The sequence below is a fragment of the Amblyomma americanum genome, chromosome 1 (genome assembly GCF_052857255.1).
Source record: "Amblyomma americanum isolate KBUSLIRL-KWMA chromosome 1, ASM5285725v1, whole genome shotgun sequence".
In the NCBI taxonomy this organism is placed as follows: domain Eukaryota; kingdom Metazoa; phylum Arthropoda; class Arachnida; order Ixodida; family Ixodidae; genus Amblyomma; species Amblyomma americanum.
This window is the reverse complement of record NC_135497.1, coordinates 242,577,395-242,600,906: the sequence shown is the minus strand read 5'-3', so window position 1 is coordinate 242,600,906 and position 23,512 is coordinate 242,577,395. Positions and strand designations below refer to the sequence as shown.

Genomic DNA, 23,512 nt, shown 5'->3' with positions numbered 1-23,512 from the left:
GTATCGACCCTGCCGAGAGATCGCAATGCCGCTAGCTTTAGTCCTAAGTCCTCAGCATTCTGCAAAGTGTACTTAATTGCTCCACAATATTTGCATAGGATGAGTTAGGCTTGTTGTAGGGCTGGTTGTTATAACTTGGGAGAACGTATTTGCAGGCTAGTTGGTGCATTACTCGAATTTTTTTTAGCGCAGATAGACAGCACAGGAAGAAAAGAACTTGACAGGGCAGAGCTCTAACTAACAACTCGGTTTCTATCAACAGATCTCTTGCCTTTATACAGCAGCTGCTCATATAAACAAAGTGGAAGAAAAGAATTCACACACGAACATATCAGATCAACTGAGATCCCGTCATCCCTCGAGGAGGACTGGAGTGAATTTGTTTCTTTCACTTGGTGGGCTCGGTGGCTGTGCCACAACACGTTTGCATAACCCACTTGTCTTCGCCATGCAGGTGCACTCGCCCTCGATCATCTGGCTCTTGCTCAATGCTGTCTTTTGCGCTACCTGGGCGACCGCGATTGAGCGTGCGCCGTTGCGCGGCGCGGCTGACGGAAGGACATTGTGCGCAGCAACTACCAACCCGCCGATTCAAGTCAACTTGACACTCAGCGCAGACTGGGAGGCCCCATCGTCAGCAACAACACTCACCGTGCCATTTATAAAGGAGCAGCGACCATCCACCGCACCCTGTGGGCTCGGTGGCTGTGCCACAACACGTTTGCATAACCCACTTCTCTTCGCTATGCAGGTTGGTAACCATCGAACTATATTCACAAAAAAAACCAGCAACTACTTTTTGGTACAGCTTCCGAGCCCCCAGTGTTGCCTTGCTACCTGTATTGAGTGCTTTCATGTTGTTCGGTCCCTATTACTGATGTGCGGTGACATTGAGAGCAATCCCGGCCCCGAGAAGCTAGACGTAATCCTTGGCGAACTAAAAAAGATGTCTACTGGCCAGACAGAATTGGTTAAGGAAGTGCAAGAGCTTAAGGGTCAACTGCTCTCAATAGACCTGAAAATGACTAATCTAACTACGCGTCTCAGCGCCTTAGAAACTGACTACGAAAGTCTGTCTACACTCCGCAATGATCTGGAGGGGATTCAGGCCACTTCGGCTGCAACGTCTCGTTTAGTTGGTGTGCTGGAAGCTCGTCTAGATGACGCAGAGAATCGCTCTCGGCGCAATAACCTACTTTTCTATGGTTTACCCGATACCAACCCCACCGAAACGTATTCGCTTACAGAAGACTTGATCATTCGCCACTGCTCTGACCACCTGGACACCCAGTTGAGCCCTAACGACATTGAACGCGCCCATCGCCTCGGACGACACTCTAAGGACAGGAAACGCCCAATTATCGTTAAGTTTACATCCTTTAAAACTAAAGAATCAATTCTTTCTAAAGGTTCTAAATTCAAAGGTACAGACTACAGCGTAGGTGAAGACTTTTCGCGCCGCGTTCAAAACTGCCGGAAACATCTTGTCGCTTTTGCCAGGGCGAAGTCCGTGCCTTTTTCCCTGAGATTTAAAACTTTGCATATTGGCCCCAAACGTTACGTTTTCGATGAACTTTCAGAATCTGTAAGAGAAATACCCTAGCAATCAGCTCATCCTTGCCGATCATCGCCCTCAGCTCATCCCCCACCTACGCCATGCGCCAACGTTTCACTATCAGTAATCTTTATTAACGTTCGCAGCTTCCTGCTGAAACGCGATATCGTATCGAACCTTGTAACTTCGTCAGGCAGCAATCTACTTATATTGACCGAAACGTGGCTGAACAGCGATATCACTGACTCAGAAATTCTGTTTGACCTGCCCAACTTTAATCTTTTTCGCGCTGATCGCAAGTATTCTCGTGGGGGAGGAGTCCTAATTGCAGTTAGCGAACAATTGTCTTGTTCTGCCATTGATATCGCGTCAGACTTAGAAATGCTGTGGATTATGTGCCGCGCCTCACCTCTGACGTTATTAATTGGTGTGTGTTATAGGCCGCCTCGCAAAAGTCCCGACTTTCCCCGCAAGCTTCACAATGTTCTGAACAAACTAGTATTAAAGCACCCTAAAGCACACATCCTACTATTTGGGGACTTCCATTACCCCAATATCGACTGGAGTAACCAACCTCAGCCCATAGTTAGTCAAGAAGAGCCGAATGACTTCATTGACGTTTGCCTTAATTTTAACTTGACCCAAGTTGTATCGGAACCGACACGCGTCGCAGGGGAAGCAGCGAACACTCTGGATCTCATACTGACCACTCATCTACACAGTCTTTTCATTACAGGCCTCCAAGAAATCAGCGACCATAAAGTAATCCATGCCACCTTTAACTTCTCACCTGAATTAAGACAAACTTCCCAGAAAACTATTAGGCTCTACGATAAGGGAAACTATGAAGCAATCAACTCTGAAATAACGAACTTTCTGTCGGTCTTTGAAACGTCCTATCTTTCCAGAAGTGTAAATGAGAACTGGACCTTTTTCAAACATAAAGTTATCGAACTAACAAATAAATATATTCCATCATGCAGTTTACGAAAGAGTAATCAGAAACCCTGGTTCACAAAGACACTGAAAAGGCTCGAAAACAAGAAAAAACGCACATTTCGTACAGTGAAACGCCACGCAAACCCCCATGCATGGGAAAAATATTATGAAGCTGAGAACGCATACTTGGCCGAGATTGGAAGTGCTAAGCGTTCATTTTTCGAAGTAGTACTATCAAAAATGATAGTTGATAACCCCAAGAAATTCTGGAAGGTGATAAACCCGAAGGAATCGCGCGCTATCACCCTCACTAACAATGCTGGTGAAATCGTGGCTGATTCCGACTGTGCAGACATCTTTAACTCTGCATTTTCATCTGTTTTCACCGACGAATCCCAAGCACCATGTTTTACATTACCACTTATTATTACTACAGCCATGGACGCCATAACTTTCAGCAGTAGTGGAATTTCGTGCATAATAGATAAAATAAAACATTCATCTGCCACCGGCATAGATGACATCAATCCAAAAATTTTGAAAAACGCTAACCCAGCCTGTTCCAGTATTTTCTGTTTATTGTTTTCGCAATCACTCTCCGAAGGAACCATTCCAGACGACTGGAAAGTGGGGAAGGTCGTTCCCGTGCACAAAACAGGTAATGCTGATTCACCTCTTAATTATCGGCCCATTTCATTAACAAGTATTCCCTGCAAAATCATGGAACACGTCATTTACTCCCAAATCATGCAATTCTTAGATTCCAATAACTTCTTTCATCCGTCACAGCATGGTTTTCGTAAGGGTTTTTCGTGCGAGACTCAACTAGCCATTTTTCTTCATGACATTCACGCCAACCTTGATATTAATCTGCAAACTGACGCCATCTTCTTAGACTTCGCTAAGGCATTCGATAAAGTACCTCATCAACACTTGCTTCTTAAACTTTCCCAGTTAAACCTACATCCAAACATCATCGCGTGGATTAACGTATTCCTCACGCACCGCTCTCAGTCTGCCTACATTAATAACCAATCCTCCAACCCGCTCCCAGTCACCTCTGGCGTCCCGCAGGGTTCCGTCCTTGGTCCCTTGTTATTCCTCATTTACATTCACGACTTACCCCAGCGCGTATCTTGCCATATCCGCTTGTTCGCTGACGATTGCGTTATTTATCGTTCGGTAACTAACCCTTCTCACCAAGAATCCCTTCAAGCAAACCTAAACCTCGTACTAAACTGGTGTTCGCAGTGGATGATGACACTCAACCCTAACAAATGTAAGTACATGTCTTTTCACCGCCGTCGCAACCCTTTTGTTTTTGAATATTCCGTTTCTAACTGCCCTGTTGACCTCGTCCAGTCTTACAAATACTTAGGTATCACCATTTCTGATGATTTATCTTGGCGACTGCACGTAACTAATCTGATATCATCAGCTAATAAAACATTAGGTTTCTTAAAACGTCACCTGAGGGAAGCCCCTCAACACGTCAGACTACAAGCATACATCTCACTTATCAGAACTAAACTGGAATACGCATTGCCCATCTGGAACCCTCATCAAGCATATTTAACAAATGCCATAGAAGCTGTACAAAACCGAGCTACCAGATTTATTCACTCTTCATACTCATACGACGTTAGCATATCATCTCTAAGATTACAATCAGGTTTGTGTGATCTTTCTGCTCGCCGTCGCATTGCCAGTCTTGTTTTGTATCACATGTTTTTTTATTCGCCCCTAAGACAAGAACCATACATCTGCGCACCCCCACCACGCAGATCCCATCGCATCGGTCACCCTCTTCAAGTTTTGCGTCCACGAGCCCGTACTACTACCTTCATGAACTCATTTTTTTCACGAACAGCAACTAACTGGAACGGCCTTCCCCACCATGTCGCTGCCATAACCTGTCCATCCACATTTTCGACTTCTGTGATCGCCTGCATCTTGTAAACCCCACCCCTTATGTAACACCCCGAAAGGGGTCTTTAAGGAAAATAAAGTGATGTGATGTGATGTGATACGAGCAGCTGCTGTATAAAAGCAAGCGATCTGTCAATAAAAACCGAGTTCTTAGCGCTTTGTACTGTGAAGTTAGTTTCTTCGTGTGGTGTCTTTCTGTGTTAAAAACAAATTCTAGTTTGTGTAATTCTTCACAGATGTTAAAATTTCATGAAAAAACACACAAGACAGGGCTCAAGAGGAGCCTTTTACATGCCTCCACCTGCACCGAGTCCCTCACTCATCGCTGCACAGCTCTTCGTTATCCCTAGCAGAGCTGTGCCATGTGCACACATGTATTCTCATGTTGGCCATGTTCACAATGCCTTTCACGCAGAGCGGGGACTGGAGCTGGTATTGGCGGCCGTGCACCACCCTCTGATGTCTCACGACATCAACAAGTCGCGTGAACCTCTTGCCGCACTGTGAGCAAATGTGGGGCCTCTCCCCCGTGTTTGTCAGCAGGTGCTGAGGTGGCCCTTATGGTTGAACCACTTCCCGCAGCGGGGACACAGGTGCGAGGCAGCCCCGCCGTCCACACAGTGCTGCACCCTGCGGTGAGCAGCCAGTCTGGTTAGATGCCTGGCTGAAGCGCTGTCCGCACTCCGGGCACTCGTGCAGACCCTCCCCCGAGTGGACCAGCTGGTGGCCGGTGAGATGGTCTAGCCGTGCGAAGCCCTTCCCGCACACCTGGCACAAGAAGGGCCGCCAGCCCGTCTGGGTCCACACGTGTCTGACGACATTAGGTCTATGTGGAAGCAAATGAAAGGGGCATTAAAAAGTAGACACTGTGAGCATGTTAACCACACTGATGACGCAGAGCTGAAAAACTAGAAGAAGCCCACTGCATGCGTATATGCTACCACACGGGGCCGCGGATCCACCTCTCACCGACACTGCTTCGTCCGGAAGGAGAGAAGAAAGAAAGGGAGTATTCTTTTTTCAATAATGCAACACCATCCGGTTGTAACATTATCCTGCAGTAATACCCAGCTATTTACCTCAGCTCTTCCTGCCATTTTTGAATCTAAATATTGGAGCACCTTTGTCGCAAGTCGCAGGTGAATCTGCATATTAACTCTATATATTATTATTAACTCTATATTAATTTCTAGTTACTTTAAATAACAAGGAAGGGCGCCGCCGTCGCAACGAAACGAGTGCCACAAACTGCGTATTTGCTGCACGTGCGCGCGGGGCATTACATTGTTACATTCGGGGGCCCGCTCTTCTGGGTTGGCAGCGTCTTCGGCAAGGTTCACCTGCAGGAAGCCATCACTAAGCTTCTTCGGGATGGTCCCGAGCCACGTGATAAGAATCCTCCCACGTTTCCGACCCGAGTACCCCGGATCTTGGGCGGACTCCGGGCGAAGCGGAGAGGCCGCCGCAGCGAGCCAACGGCAACTATTTTTCCCAAATGCCCGTGACTAAGTTGAGGGAACTAATGCGGCCTCATTCCCAGTAGAAGACGCTCTGTGTGAAAAAACGGCGGCGGATTAGCGGTCATCGTCCGCCAGCCTTCGCAGGCGTCGCCAGGAACGAAGCGACCCTTCCGACTACTGGACCCGACCATGCGTTCTTGTCCGGGGCGTCGACTGACATCTAAAGAACAGGTGACGGCGGTGCGTGGAATCTTTCGGCTGGCTACGAGATCATCTCCCTCCGCAGTCGGAGTGGACCCGAGGGCATCCTCCTCTCTCCCTGGCTCAACACATGACGAGGGCATGTCCCTGTGTGCGGTGGTGCGTGTTTGTGCGTGATAATATAAGATAGACCACTCCCACCCTGGCGGAGACGTCCTCAACCTGGGGAATCTAGGGACCAAGAACAGTATAAAACTGGACAGCGAGTGCCGTGAAAATCGTGCACCATTTGGGCGCTCCCTGAATCGTGCTTCATTTAGGGATCATGCTCCCTTTTAAGGCTCCTTAGGCCTCCTTTTAATATCCTCTCTTCGGAGAGAAGTTCCTTTTGACTCTATCTATGTAAATATTGTAAATGAACCCTCCAGTAACCTTCCTCCGATCATCCAACTCCTTAACCTCGTCGGCAGTCCTATCCTGGTGGTGGTGGCGCAGTTCGGAGCAAGCGTCGTTCCTGACCTGTGGTCCCGTCGGGAGTGACACTGAACCCCCATTCAACAACTGGTGTCCAGCGGTGGGAGCAAAGCGCCATCTCCAACAGCATATAGCGCCCGATCTTCGGCTCGGGAACTCGACGCGTACCGACTGATCGGCGCGGCGCTCCGCTCTTCGCTAGCGGAGCGAGGCCTCGTGTTGTGAACACCCTCCCGCTAGCTCGTCCCTATTGGCCTCGGAGTTTCTCGCTTGCCCTAGCGTGGGCGAATGTTCGCTCGAAACCGTGATGGTGAGTCGGATGACCTCAATTCCTTCGCATATTTTGTTGCTAGCCGACGTTATTGTTGCTGTACCAATAAATGCCTGTTTGAGTCAGCCAGAGTGTTGCTCCTTTCTTCCCACACAGAGCAAGGCCCGACGTGGTCGGCGTGCGCTCGGTAGTGCGAGCTATCACGGGGTAGGGTCCGGGCAGTTTTGAACCGTGTGAGCCACGGTTAATCGGGGATAACTTATTTATCCCCCAGTTAAAACCTCACATAACAAAACCAAAACGAGAGGAATGTTCAAATTTTGTCTTACTTTCGATCGCTCGAATAGGGGCAGTGGGCGCAGCGGTGCCTTCCCTCTGGCCTCTGCGGGTGCTTGCGCCGCCTGTGCTTCTCCAAGAGATCTTGCGCAGAAAACAGCTCACCGCATGCACCGCAGGAGAAGACACATTTTGGTCTGACCTCGCTGTTTCCGCCTTCTGCGGGAAAAAAAGCAGATAGTTTGTGGAGAGCTCTGAAACGAATTATAGTTCCAGCACTAATCGCCAGCCATCTCAAATTCACGTCTACAGACATGCACAGAAGAGTTACCACGGCTTTCTTGTTTGTTTGTCTTTTCGTTTTACAAATCGATATTTATTTATTTCCTGAGGGCATAAAAAGGGTATGTAATGATGGTTGAAAGATAATGATGGCTAAATAAAGGAAAAATGTTGGCAGTTCTAATAAAGCTGATGATGCGGTCCCTGACTCCAAGCGATATATAACGAAGTATTGGCCGGCGAGAGACCCGCTGCCGCACCAGGTGCCAGATTCTCGTCGGCTCCAGCGCTGGGCATACCCACAGCTGATGGTGGATATCAGCCTCAAAAACCGGAATTTGCAGATTGGACAGCCGACGCGAGAATATGTCTCGAAATTGAGGCCACTTTCGAGCTACCGCAGGAGGAGCTTTGTTTTAATCACATCGTGCAGCTGCTTGTGCGCAGGACCACCAGCGCGCCTCTGTACTATCGGGGACAACTGCATGAACGCTGACCGTTCTTATAAGCTACTACGATACCTGGCACTTGCTTCAAGGTTCGATTGTTCCAAAGCTGACAAAAAAGCTCAGAAAGTAAGCGTTCATGCCAGTGACGATGCCGACGGGACGCGATGATTGCAGGCGGCGACCCCGAAAACCTACCGGACCTATTAAAAATTTGCCCAGCGCTTCCTTGAGATCCATACGCGGAAGGAATTATTTGATAATTGGGGCTTTTTAGGTGCTCCACGTGGCAGGCGATATACCAGGTCTTTCAGGAATGCTTGACACTAATTTTTAAAAAAATAGGCTTTTTGAGGTAACAGTATGGCGTTTGACGCGTAGTAATACGAGTTAAAGCGGACACCAGACAACTGATCCGAAAGGTTTATGTCATTATTAACATATAAGTCACGCTACGGTGGAGATTGCCCGCAGAACAAGCAAGGTTAATACCACCTGCAGCGTACAACTCAACTCAACTCCCAACTGGTAAATTGCTTTTACTAGTAAGCTGATTAACTAAATTGTAATAGTTGATTTTCTATCCCCGCGGCGCACGGGCCACTTGGCCTTCTCTGCCATGCCTCGACTAGCGCTGCAAAAGCAACAAGCAGCGGTGAGCACCGCAGATATTCGCACACTCTAATTAACGCACATGAAAGAAGCCAACATTCACTGAAACCAAGGAGTGTCTTTTTAATTTGTGATCTTCATCGACGCAAGATTAACTGGGTAATTATTTTTAAAATAATTTATTAGAAAGCAGAAGAAAAAACGACATGTCATCAATGGAATCCGAACCCACAACCTCCGAAATACGCGTCCGAAATACGCTCTACCAACCCATAAAAACGCATTCATCGCCGAGAACATTGTATTTAAAAGCCTTCCCGCCAATCCATTTAAACTCAAGATGTCTTTACCGAAAAGAGCGGGTTACCTCTGTATTACAGTGAATAGTGATGTGGTGTGGCCTCTGGGATCCGCCCCGGAATTCGGTGTTGACGCATGCATTATGCTTGCGAAATCGGCAGTGGAGGGCGACACCTGTATTTTTTCTTTATTAAATTATAAAAGCTCCGTTGCTGGTCAATGTGGTCTCTGTGATTGAACGAGTTTCCTTGTACATTCCAGCCAACTTCTACTTGACATCCCTATCCTTTTATTACAGCTCTTTTGGAGTGATGCATTTCTTATGACCATTCGGGATGCAAAGTGTCTCATCAGCCTCTCCATGAAAAATCTAAATCAGATCACCCCACCCAATTGCGACTGCTCGTACCACGCATGAAAAGACGTGACCCTCACCTTTCGCGGACGGCCCCGAACCTCGTGGCTTGCCGAGCAGCCCCAGCTCCCGAGCAAACGCTGCGCCGCACCACACGAGGAGCTCCTCGCCGGCGCCCACGGCCTTGGGTGTCCGGTAGTATTTGTTGCCGTAACGTCTGAAGGCCACCATGTTCTGTTCCTGTGGACTGGCTGCGCAGTTCACGTAGCGCATCCAGTTGGATCTGTCTAGGGGACGACCGTCCACCAGGAACACCTCCCCGTCCTTGAAAACCTGCGTACAGAACAGGAACTCAGCTGGATGTTCTGTGCAGCTTTAGCTTCGGGGCGCTCTGAAATACTCCCTCTCAAATCATTCTAAGCTTTTGCCTTTCAGTCTCCAGTAGCCACCGCTAGCCTGATGAAAGCTACAGGACAGTACAGGGACCTTATATTTATGACATTTCGTTTTTAGGTTGTTTATTTTAGTCCTTTATCATTATTCATGGCTTTCCACTGATGACGCAAGCCCTGCTGGATGGCCACAATGACCAAGAACCAGAATAAATTAGCCTTAAAAAATTGCAGAGGACATTTAGGCTCTGCCCTAAGAGTATGGCGCGATAGCTGTAATCGGTTAATGCCCATATATGCTGAGTTGCCCAATCTCGACTTTAGATTCATAGACCCCTGGAAGTCCTTATATCAGTCCTGGCACCGTGGTGCAACGGTTAAGTGATGCGCCACTGCCCTGCGATGGCAGGTGCTGCCACTGGTGGGGCTTGTGCTACCGAGGTTGCTCTTACCAAGCAACCTCTCACGACCAATCATTAATTTAACTGCCACCTACCACGGTAGCCAGTTTGCTTACAATTCGATGGGCAGGTTGTGACGACGCCACAAGGCCACGTAACCTGGGTAACCCACTTACGCTGCTTCTCCTGAGATTTTTTTCTCACAATGCCGTTCGACAACGGATTTTCTGCCGAATGGGATCCTTAACATTGTGGTGTTAAAATGAGGCTCATGAGTCGTGTATCCTGAGTTGATGGTATTACCTGCTTTGCAGCCTGAAGTTGTTGCGAGGATGGTCAGTCCGTAGCCATACAAAGTGAAAGGGACAGGAGTAGCATGGTGCATTGAACGTTTCCCGTGTCACTGTTCGTCCAGAGGAGATACTTTTTGTCCACAAAGAATTGATGCATGGAGACATTTCGCCAAGCACAAAAAGATTTGCAGAAGTGGTCCGCTATCGATGGATCGAAATTACCGCCACGACCAACGAATCCTTGCTCGAGAGCTCGACTGGCAGTCGTCTCAGTTCTTGAAGGCCATGCACCAGAACGCCACTCTCCTCTCTTCAGGTACACAGAAACTGTCCAGCCGTGTGAGCATTTCATTTCTAATGGCACAACAAGAGGCATTGTGCGGCAACACAAGCTGCGAAAAATGCTGACAGAGCGAAGAATCGAAAGAACTTTCCAAAAAGAATGTTTGAAGAGTCATTTTCATTAATCTTAGCCTAACGCTAAAGTGTAGAAGACAGCAACAATGTCCATATCTTGTGAAGCTGATTTCAACCAAAAAGTGCTGCATACCACGTCATTATACAGAAGTATGGTGCCGTGAGTTTTTGGTAGGGGCAAACATGCAGCTACGACTAAGAGTTTCAACCTGGCTTCCATGGTGAGACACTTGGTTTTTTTCGTGACAGAAAATCCCAGTAAATTTTGGCAGTTTCTGTCAAACAAAGGAACTAGAAAACTTGATAAGATTATCATCAACGACTCTGCCATTACAGATAAAAAGGGGATAGCTGATGCTTCTAATACTTACTTCCAAAGCGTATTTACTAAATCTAATACGTTTAACGACTGTTCTCTGGACAGTCTCGAAAGAAGTGTTACCATTAGCAGAGAAATAATAGTAGAATTACTCCTGCGGCTAGACACCAAGGAACCCCCGGCCCCGATAATATTCCCACTACCTTTCTTAAAATTTACGCTGTAATACTAGCCAAGTTTTCGATAATAATATTTAATGAGTCTCTTGAATCGGGTATAGTACCAGATGAATGGGAAATTTCCCACGTGATTCCGGATTTTAAAAATGGCAGCCGACTGCAAGTTGGTAATTACCGCCCTATTTCTCTCATTTCCACCTCCTACAAAAGTGCTAGAACATTTAATCACCAAATACCACAACAATTTTTCGGACCAGACGGAAATAATGACCAAAGCCCAACATGACTTCCGTCAAGGATATTCCACTACAGCACAACTAGGGGTCACTGTAGGTAAAAGTGTCAAAGTGTTTGATTGTGGTCGCCAGGTCGACATAATTTTTTAGATTATTCCAAAGCTTTTGATAAAGTTCTTCATCATAAACTAGCAACAAAAATGAAATTATTAGGCATTCCGGACCAAATAATCAGTTGGGTCACATCATGTTTATCAAAACGAAAGCAGTTTGCGACATCGATGGAGCAACCTCTCGATTCTTAGAAGTTTACTTAGGTGCGCCTCAGGGATCGGTTTTGAGTCCAGTACTCTTCAATATCTGTATAAAAAACCTCACAGAAGCTCTCTAACCCTCTGTGACCGAAACGCTGTTTGCGGATTATTGTACTATATTTAATTCTGTCAAATCTGTGTCTGACTAGCTTACTTTGAACGAAAATCTACAATTATTAGCAAAATGGTGTAACAAATAAGAAATGGTTATTAACTTCGACAAAACAGTTTATCTCTGCATCAGTAAAAAGAATACGCAACTTAATTTTACATACAACATAAATAACAATGCAGTCAGAGAGGTAAAAGAATATAAGTATCTAGGAGTCACAATAACGTCACGGCTCAAATGGACGGGCTATGAATGGGCAGTGGGCTACGAAAGTTTTCAGATACCTGTATATAAAGAATGTTGACACGAAATGGAGAAAGCGAACTAGAAAACTGAGAAGCAAATATCTGGACAGCAGTAAGGGGGGGGGGGGGGGCAAATCAGCAATTATCGGCTAAGAAAAGGGTTAAAGAAACAGAGAGAGCTCTAAATGTGGAAAACAGGGATGCTGACGAAATCGGCACTTGGAACATACAGGATCTTCAAGCAGGAAATTGCCAAAGAAAATATCTATGATAATTGTAGGGGAAGCTCTTTGTTGTTTGGGGCCAGGAATGAAGTTTTGCGGACTGAGACATTTAGAGTTAGTTACCACGTGATAGACACGTCGTGCGTTGCGTGCAGAGAGGAGGAGGAAACGGCTGAACACTTGATACTTTTCTGTAAAGGGCTTCACCCTACAGTGAAAAGCAGCGGGGCTGATATAACCAAGGCATTGGGGTTTAAGGACAGTGAAGGGGAAGTAGATTTGAAGTGGGTAGAAGTAACCAAGCGAAGGTTATCTGATTGGTGGCTAAAATCAAGACAAGAGTAAAATTTCTTAAGTCATGGCTAGGTGGCTTGAGCCACCGCCCGATTTAAAGGGTTCAGCCGTATCCATATCCATCCACCCATACATCCATTCATCCGGTTGAGAATGAGAGCGAAGCAAAAAAACGTCACGGAGAAGCGCATCTCATCGACCAATCGGCGTTTTCAGCCTACCTACTTCCAAACGCTTCGGAAGCTGCAATCCATAGAGGCATGGAGGAAAAAAAAAAAAAAACTTTTCTTCCTCCATGCATGGAGGAAGGAAAATTCCTCTATGCTACAACCCATGGAGGAAGGAAAACTCAGGAGAGGCCCTTTCTATACAACAACATGGGAGAAAAGTGTGGAGGAAATCACGTAGTTTTTTCTCGCTCGGGAGGCGATCTTGTCCGGGCAGCCTGTTTACAAACCGGGCGGCAGCAACTGGCCGCGGCATACCATTTGAGGTGCGGCGTAGGCGTACTTTCGTTAACTGCTCGAGTTTATGTTTTTGGTGGTGCTCACAAGCTGACGTTGACGGCGTTCAACCATATCTTAGTGCAAAATTCTTGTTGCGTGCACGGATTTGAACGCTTTCGGCCACAACCATTCAACGACAACGTCTACTGCAGTGCTGCTCGGAGCCGTCGAGAGGCCGCCGCTGTTCACTCGCCCTGTTCGTGATTCGAAACGGCGTGCACTACAGAGCGGTCGTCGGCGTATTGTGCGAACGTTTCGTGTCTTGTGCGTGCCGTGTGCTATTCGCGTTCCCGTTTCGATCAGCAGTGAAACCTCGTTGCTAGTTATGTGTGTTCTTGCAACGCTCCAGCGATTGCAACTGGTGTTGGTTATAATACAACTGGTATTTTTGTTTTTCGACGATTGCACTTGTGTGAGCGGCGGGGTTCATGAAATGGGCGGAGGGCGATATTGCAAAGGAAGCAGCGGCGCTCGCTTTGTTCTTAGTATATAGAAACTTTGTCGCATGCTTGTCTGAAGTGTCGTGCAAGCTATTTGCCTTTGGGACGTGCCGGGCTCATGTGTATTCGTTCATATCGAGATCAAGTCTGTATTTCTGGTCGCACGCTGTTTTTAGATCCGTTTCCTGTAGCAGGTTCAGCAGTTGCTTTGTTGAGGTCATGAGAAAAAAGTGCGAAAAAGGCGAAGCATTTTCGCACTTCATGACAGCGAAAATGTTTCAACTCCCCATATGGTTTCGTTTGCCACCCTTCGCGTATTAATAGTATGGACGTTTACGCTCCGAGCTTTCACTGCGTAATGAAGCTCGAACTGAATTTGGGCGCCTTTTCTCACATGTGTTTATTTTTCCCATGTCCTATGACAGTGTCATTTGTGGTAAAAGTACTCATTGAAATGAGAATGCACATCTGCATTCAATTTCAAGATGCCTGCAGTTATGCTGAAAAAATATAATTTGATGTGTTCAATACATTGACTTTCACTTTCTGTATGGTGGATCACAAGTAAAGTGTGCTACTCTGCAGTGGCATTACAAGCTAAAATTTCAACAACTAGAGAAAATTTATGTGTACAGCTGCAACTGTGCACGTTAAACATGAAACACAGCAATGAAATAACGCACAGCAGCACTGTGAAACCTATACTGAAGCCACTGGGTACTCCTAAACTTCTAGAAGCAGTCTGAAAAGGTACGGTCATGTATATAAATAATCATGCTCTACACTAGATCTGTGGATGCAAAACCTGCCACGTGTCAATGCTAGAAGGGTGGATTTATGGATCATTCTTAAAGGGGGGGGGGGGGGGCTGTCTCATATAAAACATGTATTCCTTGGAATTTTTTTGTTGAGAAATAGGGGCTCGCACGGTTTTCCTATGTAAAATGTCAGGTTTTTGAATGGGGATGACATCCCCCCACCATAAATCCTTCCCTGCCGTGCTCCTATAGCCACTGTCGGCACACTCTGTTTCTGTCACCTCTATGAGTGGCTCTTGAAGTTGTGGATCAAATGTCATTGTTGGCACGGTCATCATTATGAATATGTTATGATGCTAAGTTTTGCATTCAGGGTCAAGAGCTCAGACTTCTTAGTATAATTGCCAATCCTCGCTGCTGCATGAGAAAGCTTTCCCGGCATGGCCAGCCACACGAAAACTTGCTATGAAGAAAAATACAGTATTCAAGACCAAAAACAAAATACTCCAGGATTCTTTTTGTACTCACTGCTGCAGCAGGAGACATTGTTGAAACAGCCAGCTTCCCAAACATATGCAATATAGAGATTGCAATATTCATCAACAAGAGCAGCATTAAAAGGCAGGTTGAACACTAAGCTGCGGTGTTATCAAGCATGGAAGCATTGTTCACGACTTAGCCAAAAGCACGGACGTGCACACTCATTCAGCATAATACTGAGAGGGTTGTGCTATCCGCCAGAGAGCGTGATTGAAGTGTGGCCAGTATACGGACCACATTTATGCGAACACAGCATGCAAACATCTCGACATCAAGAACCTTGCTCAGGGATCTCAGGCATGAAGCTCTGAATTCATTCCAGCAAATAAAGATTGTTTTAAAACCTCATGAGCACATTTGACAGCTGTCCATTCGAAAATCATGATGTTCTCATGTACAAAGTATAGCAGAGGGCCATTTAAATATAAGCCTTGTGCCAGCAAGCTGGACACGGAAAGCTTCCAGGGTAGCCATGTTCTAAAGCTTTTCAGGAAGCTTAAATTTAAAGGCAGTACTTTACATTGCATTAAAGTGGGATAGTTCTTTCAGAAGTATCATGAAATACACAGCGCAATCCAAGGCACACAGAATAAAAAAAGAATGAAAGATGATACACGGCACAGAGTAATAAGTTCTATTTCAGTGGCACCATGTGTAACAGTTTATATAAAAAAATGAGAACAAAAAGCATGCTCTTCAAAGTATATATATGGAAGATTTGGTTTTGTTTTATTCTGCTATATTTTGGCAGCAGCTGTGTATTTATACACAATTTCACTGAACTAGTTTTTTTGTCCTTCACCTTACCTGGTGAAATTAAGCTTCTAGCCCTGCTATTAACTCGTACGAGTCTAGGATGAGCCGGATGTAAGTATACCAGTATATTTCGCAACGTGCAGCCTGGAAGAAACCCACGGACACATATCTCCGTCTTCGCAAAACGACGCAGGCAAAAGTGGCAATAAACGACCTACCATGGTGGACCACCGTAATAAGTTGCTTCCCGCGCTTGCCACAGTTGCGATAAGTGCCTTTGCCGAATGCTACTTGATTATGGCCATGCAAGGCCGGACTGTTTCGTTCGAACGAGAGAGCGGGGACGGCGCGGAGACGAAGCGGCAAAGAGCAATAACTGGAAGCAGCTGGATGTCTCACACGAACGCTTCCGACGTCTCCCGTACATGAACAACGGCCAGGAGTCAAGCGGCACTCGCACTGGAGTCTCTCTAGTCTGGCTCCTTCGCGTGGTTTGAAACGCGCACGAGGAGAAACGTAAACAAGAGCGCAAATAAAAATAAACAAAAGCGCGCCCGGACAATTTGGCGCCGAGCTCGTTTCCGGCTTCAAAAAATGTCACGCGACGGCCTCTTTTTTTTTTTCTTTCCTCCATGCTGCAATCTATTTCCGCTGTTGGCGCTATCTATCGCGCTTTCCCCGACGTTGGCGCCGCGCGGCTCCGGTTTCTAGTTGCGAGCAGCGCTAATAGGTTTGAAAATTTAAAGTAGCTATAATGCAGGGCTAAGGATTAATAAATAAATAAAATAAGTATATGTTGTTGTATAGTTTAATTTAGTGTAAAGTGCAGTACATGGTCGAAGCGCCGAAGTAGCCAAGAAGCCAGTAGTCCATCGTTTTTAATGGCGGCGCTCATGTTCACACGGTTTTCTCTCTGGTTTCGCTGCTTCTATCGTGGAGTTTCATGACTATTTATTTAGTACAAAATAGTCTCCTTTGCGCTTGTTGTGTACGACATTTGTCAGAAGCTGTGCCAGCATGAGATATGATCAGTGAGCCTTACAGGAGCACTCAGTGACTGTTATTTTGATGGAAACCGTTTCGACTGAACAAACGCGATGATTGCTGCGCGTGTCTTGTTCGCCTTTTCGTCCAGAGAACATGTTTTCGTTAGGCTGTGCAGCACGGCGCTTCCCTTGCGAGACACTAAACCGAAGTCGCGTCATATTAGAGTAAGTTACTTAAGCACGACCGTTGTCCCACGACGCTTAGTTTCCTTGTTGGTAGTGCATAAGGGCCAAAACAAAGGCAGTGTCTGTTCCACCGGCAGTCGCGAGAATCATCGGACTGAAATTCTCCCGGCACTCACCTCCGATTGAGTGCTTAGTTGAGAGCACCTTCTCTCCTCTTCCTTCATGGTCCCTGATTCCCCTGACAATCTAGCAACAAACTCTAATTTGAAAGTGATGAGTAGCTGAGACCGCCGGATTGAGATTGGGCACTTGCCAGCAATCAGCTGCGTAGTGTGACGTGAGAGTAATGCCTTTTATAATTTTCGGTGCCATTCTCGGCTACGGAGAACTCTTCAGTGCACTCAATACACGCAGCTCGACTCGGCCGAAAACACAAGCAGTAAAGACCCCCAGGTGGTCAAAATTATTCCGGAGCTCTCCACTACGGCACCACTTTCTTCCTTCTTTCACTCCCATCTTCCTCCCTTCCCTTGTCCGCTGAGATGTCAGACAAATACTGCGCCATTTCCTTTCCTCAAAAACTTTTTTAAGGTTATTTCATTGCTTCCAAAGTGGTTCGCAGCCCCGCGCGCCGCGGGGCTGGGATCTTCAACCTGTAAGCCAGCAGCTCTCCTTGCCCAGCTACTCGTCACTTTCAAATCAGTCTGAAGCTCCTGTGCGGCCCGCGGCGCGCGTGCGTCGGGTCTACAGTCAGAATGCCCGGCTATTTATCGCTTTCTAATGCTTATAACAAAGCTCCAGAAGAAGCCTGGACCGTGAAGAAAAAAAATGCGCTTTACTTCGCTAAAATCAGCCAGTGAGAGGCGAGTGCCACGAGAATTTATGCTGCGCTTCATGTCCATTCGCTGCAGCATTGTGCGCTGCTAGCAATAGTTGTCAAATAGTTTGTTAAGCAGTTAGGAAGTAATGTAAAAAAAAATGGAAATGATATATGGGTGCTGCTGGTAAAAGCTTGACATTGTGCGCCTTTAGCTAATAATTTCATCGAAGAGCAGGAGCAATTCTTTTTAGTTAAGCATGACCCTATGATATGTTTTGTTGTGCTACTTTGTGATACACTGCTGCATGCTGAACAGAGCAGTGAAGGATGTAATAAAAAGCTGACTGGTATTAACATAAAAAATCTAAGCTTTTAAGTAATATTTTGGTTTGGACCAGTTGGTTCATATTTGTAGCATATTCTGAAGGCTGCACAAATGGAAACGGGGACTAAGCAGGCATGTGAAAATGACAAGACTGGCACCACTTGTAACTGAGGATTTATACAGCGTCTCACAAATCCGGCCTTGTCAGCACGGGGGATGTGGCACAGTGCCGAAATTGAAATGTGCCCAAGGGCACACTATAAACAGGAAGGAGTAAGAAGGGAGTAAGCTGTCTCTCACTACAACCGCTTACATAAAAGGAAGAGTGCCATAAGAGCGCTTACTCCCAGTTTATTTCTCTGTAGGCGTATTCGTGTTTAGAGTGCAGGTGCCACTTGAGTAAATGCCACAGCTATGTAAAGAAACGACAGTACGATGCAAGAATAATGTACAACAGCCATGTAAAACTTCTAATCTGTCAACTTGTACTATGCGATCTGAAGTTAACCCATTAAGTCCCACGGAGAAACTACTAATAGGAGTTCAATTATCTTTTGCACACCTTATTACCTGAAGTAAATAACAACACGTGCAAAGTTTCATGGCCTTACCATTATTAGTTCACAAGTTATGATACTGTACTTTAGAAAGTACACTGGGCGCTCCCATGGCAAATGTGAAAGTTAGCACGGTGCATGAAACTTATTGAAGCAACCATGCTTTATGCAGAGTGCAACACTGCACTTTGTCGCAAGACCATTTCGACCTTTTGTGACAGACAGTGCAGCGGAGTTGTTTGTCCAGCTTCTTATGAATATGTCCGTGTGGATTGAGAATAATGGCAGATAGGACATATAGTGGAGACCTCTTGGTGATCCAGTGAGGCACACCAAGGCGCAGGTAGTGCCTCGCTATGATGCGGGTGAATGCGAGTAAGTCAAGCTGTGAATCTCCTACAAGTTGGTAAATTATCCATGCGTTGACTACGGCCATGTTGATCATCTGCGTAAATAGGGGCCACCACCATTTTTTTCCTTGGATGCCAACTCTGTAGTTGTTCACAGTTTGATCGTTAAGATCCACACCTCCCATGCTACTGTTGTAGCTGCTGAAGAGATTTGGTTGCGGAACCTTTACTCTTTTTTTCGGAAGATGACCATCGATTCACCGAGCTCAGGGGTTCAATGGTGTCATAATTCGTCGCCATCGTCACTATGATACTGTCTCTCCACTTCACTAAAAGAACCTCGTTTTCGGGATCAAAACAAAAGCATTATTCTCCACGTTACTTTCGCTCCATCTCCTTCTTAGAAAGCAGAGGGCATCCATTCAGACGATTCTCTCGAATAGTCCCGGTTGCTCGAAATCCTAGAGTGTAAAGAGACGCGAGAAGGCTGTGACTGGTAAAAAATTCTCTAAGAATACAGCATGCTCGCTTGCCGTCGGTACAACTTCAAGAAGAGAAGGACCGACACGCGGGCCCAGTGGCCTTGTATCAGGTGTAATGGACTTGCCGCAGTATGTGTTGAATGCATAGCAGTACCCATTGGTGCTGCTTAACATCCAGTTTTTGTAGCCGAAGCGTATTGGCTTCCCCCTGATAAACTGCTTGCATGAGTGATGCCCAAAATATTTTACTATTGATTCATCTATGGACAGGATTTCATGAAAAATTCCGTGCTGTCTAAACTTTTTGTTCAGGAGCTCCATTAGCGATCTCACCTTGAACATTCTGTCACTTGTGCTCTGAATCAAATCATTGTCTGCTATGTGCAAAAAGCGCTTTATATCCAGAAATCGCTGTCGGCTCATGCAGTTTGCAAAACACGAAACCAAAGCGTCCTCGTCAAGGGACCAGTACATTCGCTGGCTGGGCAGCTTGTGATATCGCTACGCAACAGAATTCCAATGAGTTTCTTACCATCCTCTATGTTGATGACAAAACCGTGCTCATTATTCTCCTTCGCATATTTTTCCGGTATGCACTACAATATGAGTCAGAACTTCATCATCGAGTATTGTGCTGAACACCTCATTCGGAGACTTTCCAAAGAATAAAGACTTGAGGTTCAACTCTCTCTCCTTAGTGCCCCTAGTTGGAGTGGCCCAGTGATACTCTGGCTGGCTGTTCTTCCAAAGCGGACGCTAGACCTTTGCTTTTCTGTTGCGCGGCCTTGCATCGTCCCGAGTTTCCTCACATCCACCGTAATGTAACTCCAGCGTGCCTAGAAAGCAATATAAAGGCTTATGTTTCTCTAGATTTTGAGTCAAGGTATGTAAAAGGATCTCTCTAGTCACCTGAGACGTCGTTTACCACCGTATCAGTTGTACCGTCGTCGTCTCCCTCCTCCACATCAGTATCCACGCTAGGCTCAGGAGGCACAATAACAATATCTACAGGCTCTTCCGCATGCACAGCAACATCAGCGGCAACCTCGAGAGCCTCAGACAACCGGCAAAACGGTCTTTTTCCAAAGAAAACACCGGGATCCATCCTGAGGCAACCTACAACAACAAACAAGTCTAAGCTCCAGCGAAGGCACGTTGTACTATACAAAGTACACCGCGATTTATCTACCCCTCTAATCAAAATAGATCATTCTAGATGCTTCCTGTGCTTGGTAGCGATTACCTTACGCCTCATACTGCTGAATATGCCATTATTTATACAATATACGGCGTAAAACAGCAGAAAACACAGAAAAAAAGCAGTACCCACCGCAAGCATTCCAACAGCACACGTTTTCCGGGATGACGACGAGCGTAGATCGAAAGAAAGGGTACCGAGCCAATATATCAGATTAGGAGTGTCTTGTTGTAACACCTGGTGCCATAAATGCAAACTAGCCAAATCTGAATATTCGGTTGAGAATTTTTTATAGCTCAAAAACCAAGTGTACTTTGTAAAGCAAACTGGGCGCTAATGGATTAAAAAAAAAGTGTCTTAGAATGTCTCTCTTATTAGATAATACGCGTAAAACTCGGTCTGGAGAACTCCTTCTAATTAGCATCGTTATATGCTAGACGAACTCGGCATCGTGACCTTAGTCTTCTAGCCTATATATTCGCTGAAGCAGACACAGGCTCTCGTTCTTTGGACGCACAGTAACAGACCAGAATGAGATAGCTAAAGCGCTTCTCCGTGAGATCTAACCAGATGGTGCACTTATTGCCTTTTAGTGCGGAAGCTCATCTTCCCGATCAGAGCTGCAAAAGCCGATTCAACGGTGAAGCCTTGACCTTTACCTAGTAAAAATTAAACATTAAAAGAAATTTTGCCGCCACTGGGATTCAAACCTTTGGCGGCGCGAATAGATCAGCTTCGCTGCCCACTGCACGACAGCTCTCTTTTTTTTTCTTTATTTGCATCGAAATAAAATCCGCTAGGCTACCAAGTGCTTTCGGAAATACATACTTTATGCAATGCCGAAACATATTCTCATGTCTTCCTAAACTGCTACTTCACCAGCACATCAAAATTGTGGTAGACATACACGTGCGTCAAAAATCGGCAACCATTCAGACGGTCGGTCCTGCGAAGCAAAAAGCGCCAAGCATTTACTGCAAAAATGAAGCGCAAACACCCCACACCAAGGCGCACTTTTCACTGAACAGAGGCTTATATGAACAAGGTGGTTCCGCGTGTTGATCCATCATGCGGCTCTTCCACAAGCTAAAAGTTCAATCAGCATTAATGAGATCGCACGGAATACCGGAGTCTTTCAGGACAGGCAAGAGCCTTATACGGTAAGGTGAGATCTTAACGCCCCGTTTGACTATTCGCTGAAGTATGTCCCATAAAAACACTGCATCACAGAATGGCTTCAGTTGCGAATTCTACAAAACGTTTCCTTCATTCTTGGTGCCTGTCTTTTTGGCTTGTTCTACTTCCAATTTTATTGTGTGATGTAGACTATAAAATATTTGCAAAAATCGTTTCATCCCGCTCGCAGCTTTAGGGGCTGGATTTTATAGTTTCGCATTAGGCGCGTGTCTATCGTGACCGGGCATCCAAACTCAAACATACTTCACGTTTGTTGTTGGAGTCTGTAAAATATCAGGCCTGTCAGGTTACTCTAATTCACATTGATATTCCGAAGGCCTTTGATATGTTGAGTCATGAGTTCTTGTTTGCAGTCCTTAAACGTACACACATTGGAGATGCATTGCTTAAGGGCATTAGACTATGCCAGAAATCGTCCCATACACGATTGATCGTTACTCATGAATTGACCAAACCAATTCCACTAATCTAGTATGTCCGGCAAGGCTGCCCTTTTTCACTTCTGCTATTTGGTTTATGCCTCGAACCTTCGTGCCTTAGCATCATCAGATCTCGAGCTATTCTAGGATTTTCACTTGACTAGTCGGAAATTAGAACTTTCGCCTATGCTGATGACGTCGCCGTTTTCTGTTCAGATAAGAAGACTGCGCTTGAACCTTTGCATTTAGCAGCGCAGTTGTTTGACTTGTTTGGCGCGGCTCTAAACATCAAAAAAATTAACTGGTTCCTGTTGGGTTACTGCGAAATGAAACCTAAACGTTTTGGTGGCGTTAGCTGGGACTCTGATTCCCTCGGTTTTGGGGTACCCCTTCATCAGGTCCGCCATAATAGGCCTTATTGGGAGTCACTAATTATCTCTGTACGGCGTCAAACGCACGGTTGGATAAGCGGTGAGCTTTCGATTTTTACTCGGGCACAAGTCTGCAACGTCTTCTTAGTTGTAAACACGGCTATGCATTGCAAGTGGCGCACTATGCGAGGAAGTGGGTTCAAGCACTGCGCAGGATATTCGTGACATTTGTTTGGCGCTCCCAACGCGAGCCTATCTGTCGAGACTATTTGTTTCTTTTTCTCAAGTCTGGAGGAGCTGGCCTTGTTCACTCGTTTGTCCATCAGCTTGTATCCTGGTTTTCCTTCTTCGAACCTGCAAGCCACCCATTTATGCTAGCGGTGCTTAGAAGACGACTGAGTTGTCGCCTCTAGTGCTTCGACTGGTCATGGCCGAGAGGGCGTTTTGTGAGACTTCCTGAAGAACGTTGCTGATATTTTTCATTTCCTGACTGTTCGCTTCTCGTTGCAATATTCGTCTGACCTGTCAAGGAGGCAGATAACAGAAGTACTAATAGAATCTCTGTTCCCTGTGACCGTGTATCGGCAGCCTTACCTTGGTTTTATGGATTCGAGTTTATTTAAGCGAGTTCACGGGATGTATATTCAACCTGCTGCAAAATCTTCCTTTTTTAAACTCCACACATCGACTCTGTCCGTCAAGGTCTGGCTTCTCGCCAAGGGGAGTTTTGTGTCATGGTCGGTGAACTGTCACATTTGTGTGGTGCTTTGTGTGCACGAGGGCACTATGCAAACCACTCTTTTCTTTGACATGATATTTGTTACACTTAAGCAGCCTACCATTCCTCGTGTTCAACAGCAATACACTCTCACGCTGTGCACTGCACATCGCCATATTCATCAACTTCCATCTGCGGTGTGAAGAGATCAGATCAGCTTAACCTCGATCAGAGCTTAACTTGAGTCTAATCTGTCGGTAGAAGTGCCAACGACCCAGCAAAGCAAAACAGTGAACCAATCAGGCTAAACACATGATTTCGCACCCCTACTTGGTTTAACTAAGTTAATAACCTACAGCTTTTTTTCGTATTTGCTG

The 23,512-nt window shown here is 46.0% G+C and overlaps 2 protein-coding genes across 5 annotated transcripts; one reads left to right on the top strand and one right to left on the bottom strand.

Moving 5' to 3' along the window:
- Positions 1–448: 448 nt before the first annotated feature.
- LOC144114843 (uncharacterized) lies at positions 449–3,030 on the top strand. Its single transcript, XM_077648835.1, has one exon. It carries the CDS (start codon positions 449–451, stop codon positions 1,601–1,603), a length of 1,155 nt encoding a protein of 384 aa, XP_077504961.1. The 3' UTR covers positions 1,604–3,030.
- A 632-nt stretch (positions 3,031–3,662) lies between these two features.
- LOC144114844 (PR domain zinc finger protein 14-like) lies at positions 3,663–20,596 on the bottom strand. Of its 4 annotated transcripts, none has more exons than XM_077648836.1 (4): positions 20,563–20,596; positions 9,181–9,433; positions 7,159–7,324; positions 3,663–5,249 (listed from the first exon to the last, which is right to left on the bottom strand). In XM_077648836.1, exons 1-4 carry the CDS (start codon positions 20,569–20,571, stop codon positions 4,982–4,984), a joined length of 696 nt encoding a protein of 231 aa, XP_077504962.1. In that variant the 5' UTR covers positions 20,572–20,596; the 3' UTR covers positions 3,663–4,981. The 4 variants fall into 4 exon arrangements, with proteins under 4 accessions (XP_077504962.1, XP_077504963.1, XP_077504964.1 ...); XM_077648837.1 differs by lacking the exon at positions 20,563–20,596 and adding an exon at positions 15,745–16,472; XM_077648838.1 differs by lacking the exon at positions 20,563–20,596 and adding an exon at positions 15,926–16,470.
- Positions 20,597–23,512: the final 2,916 nt, after the last annotated feature.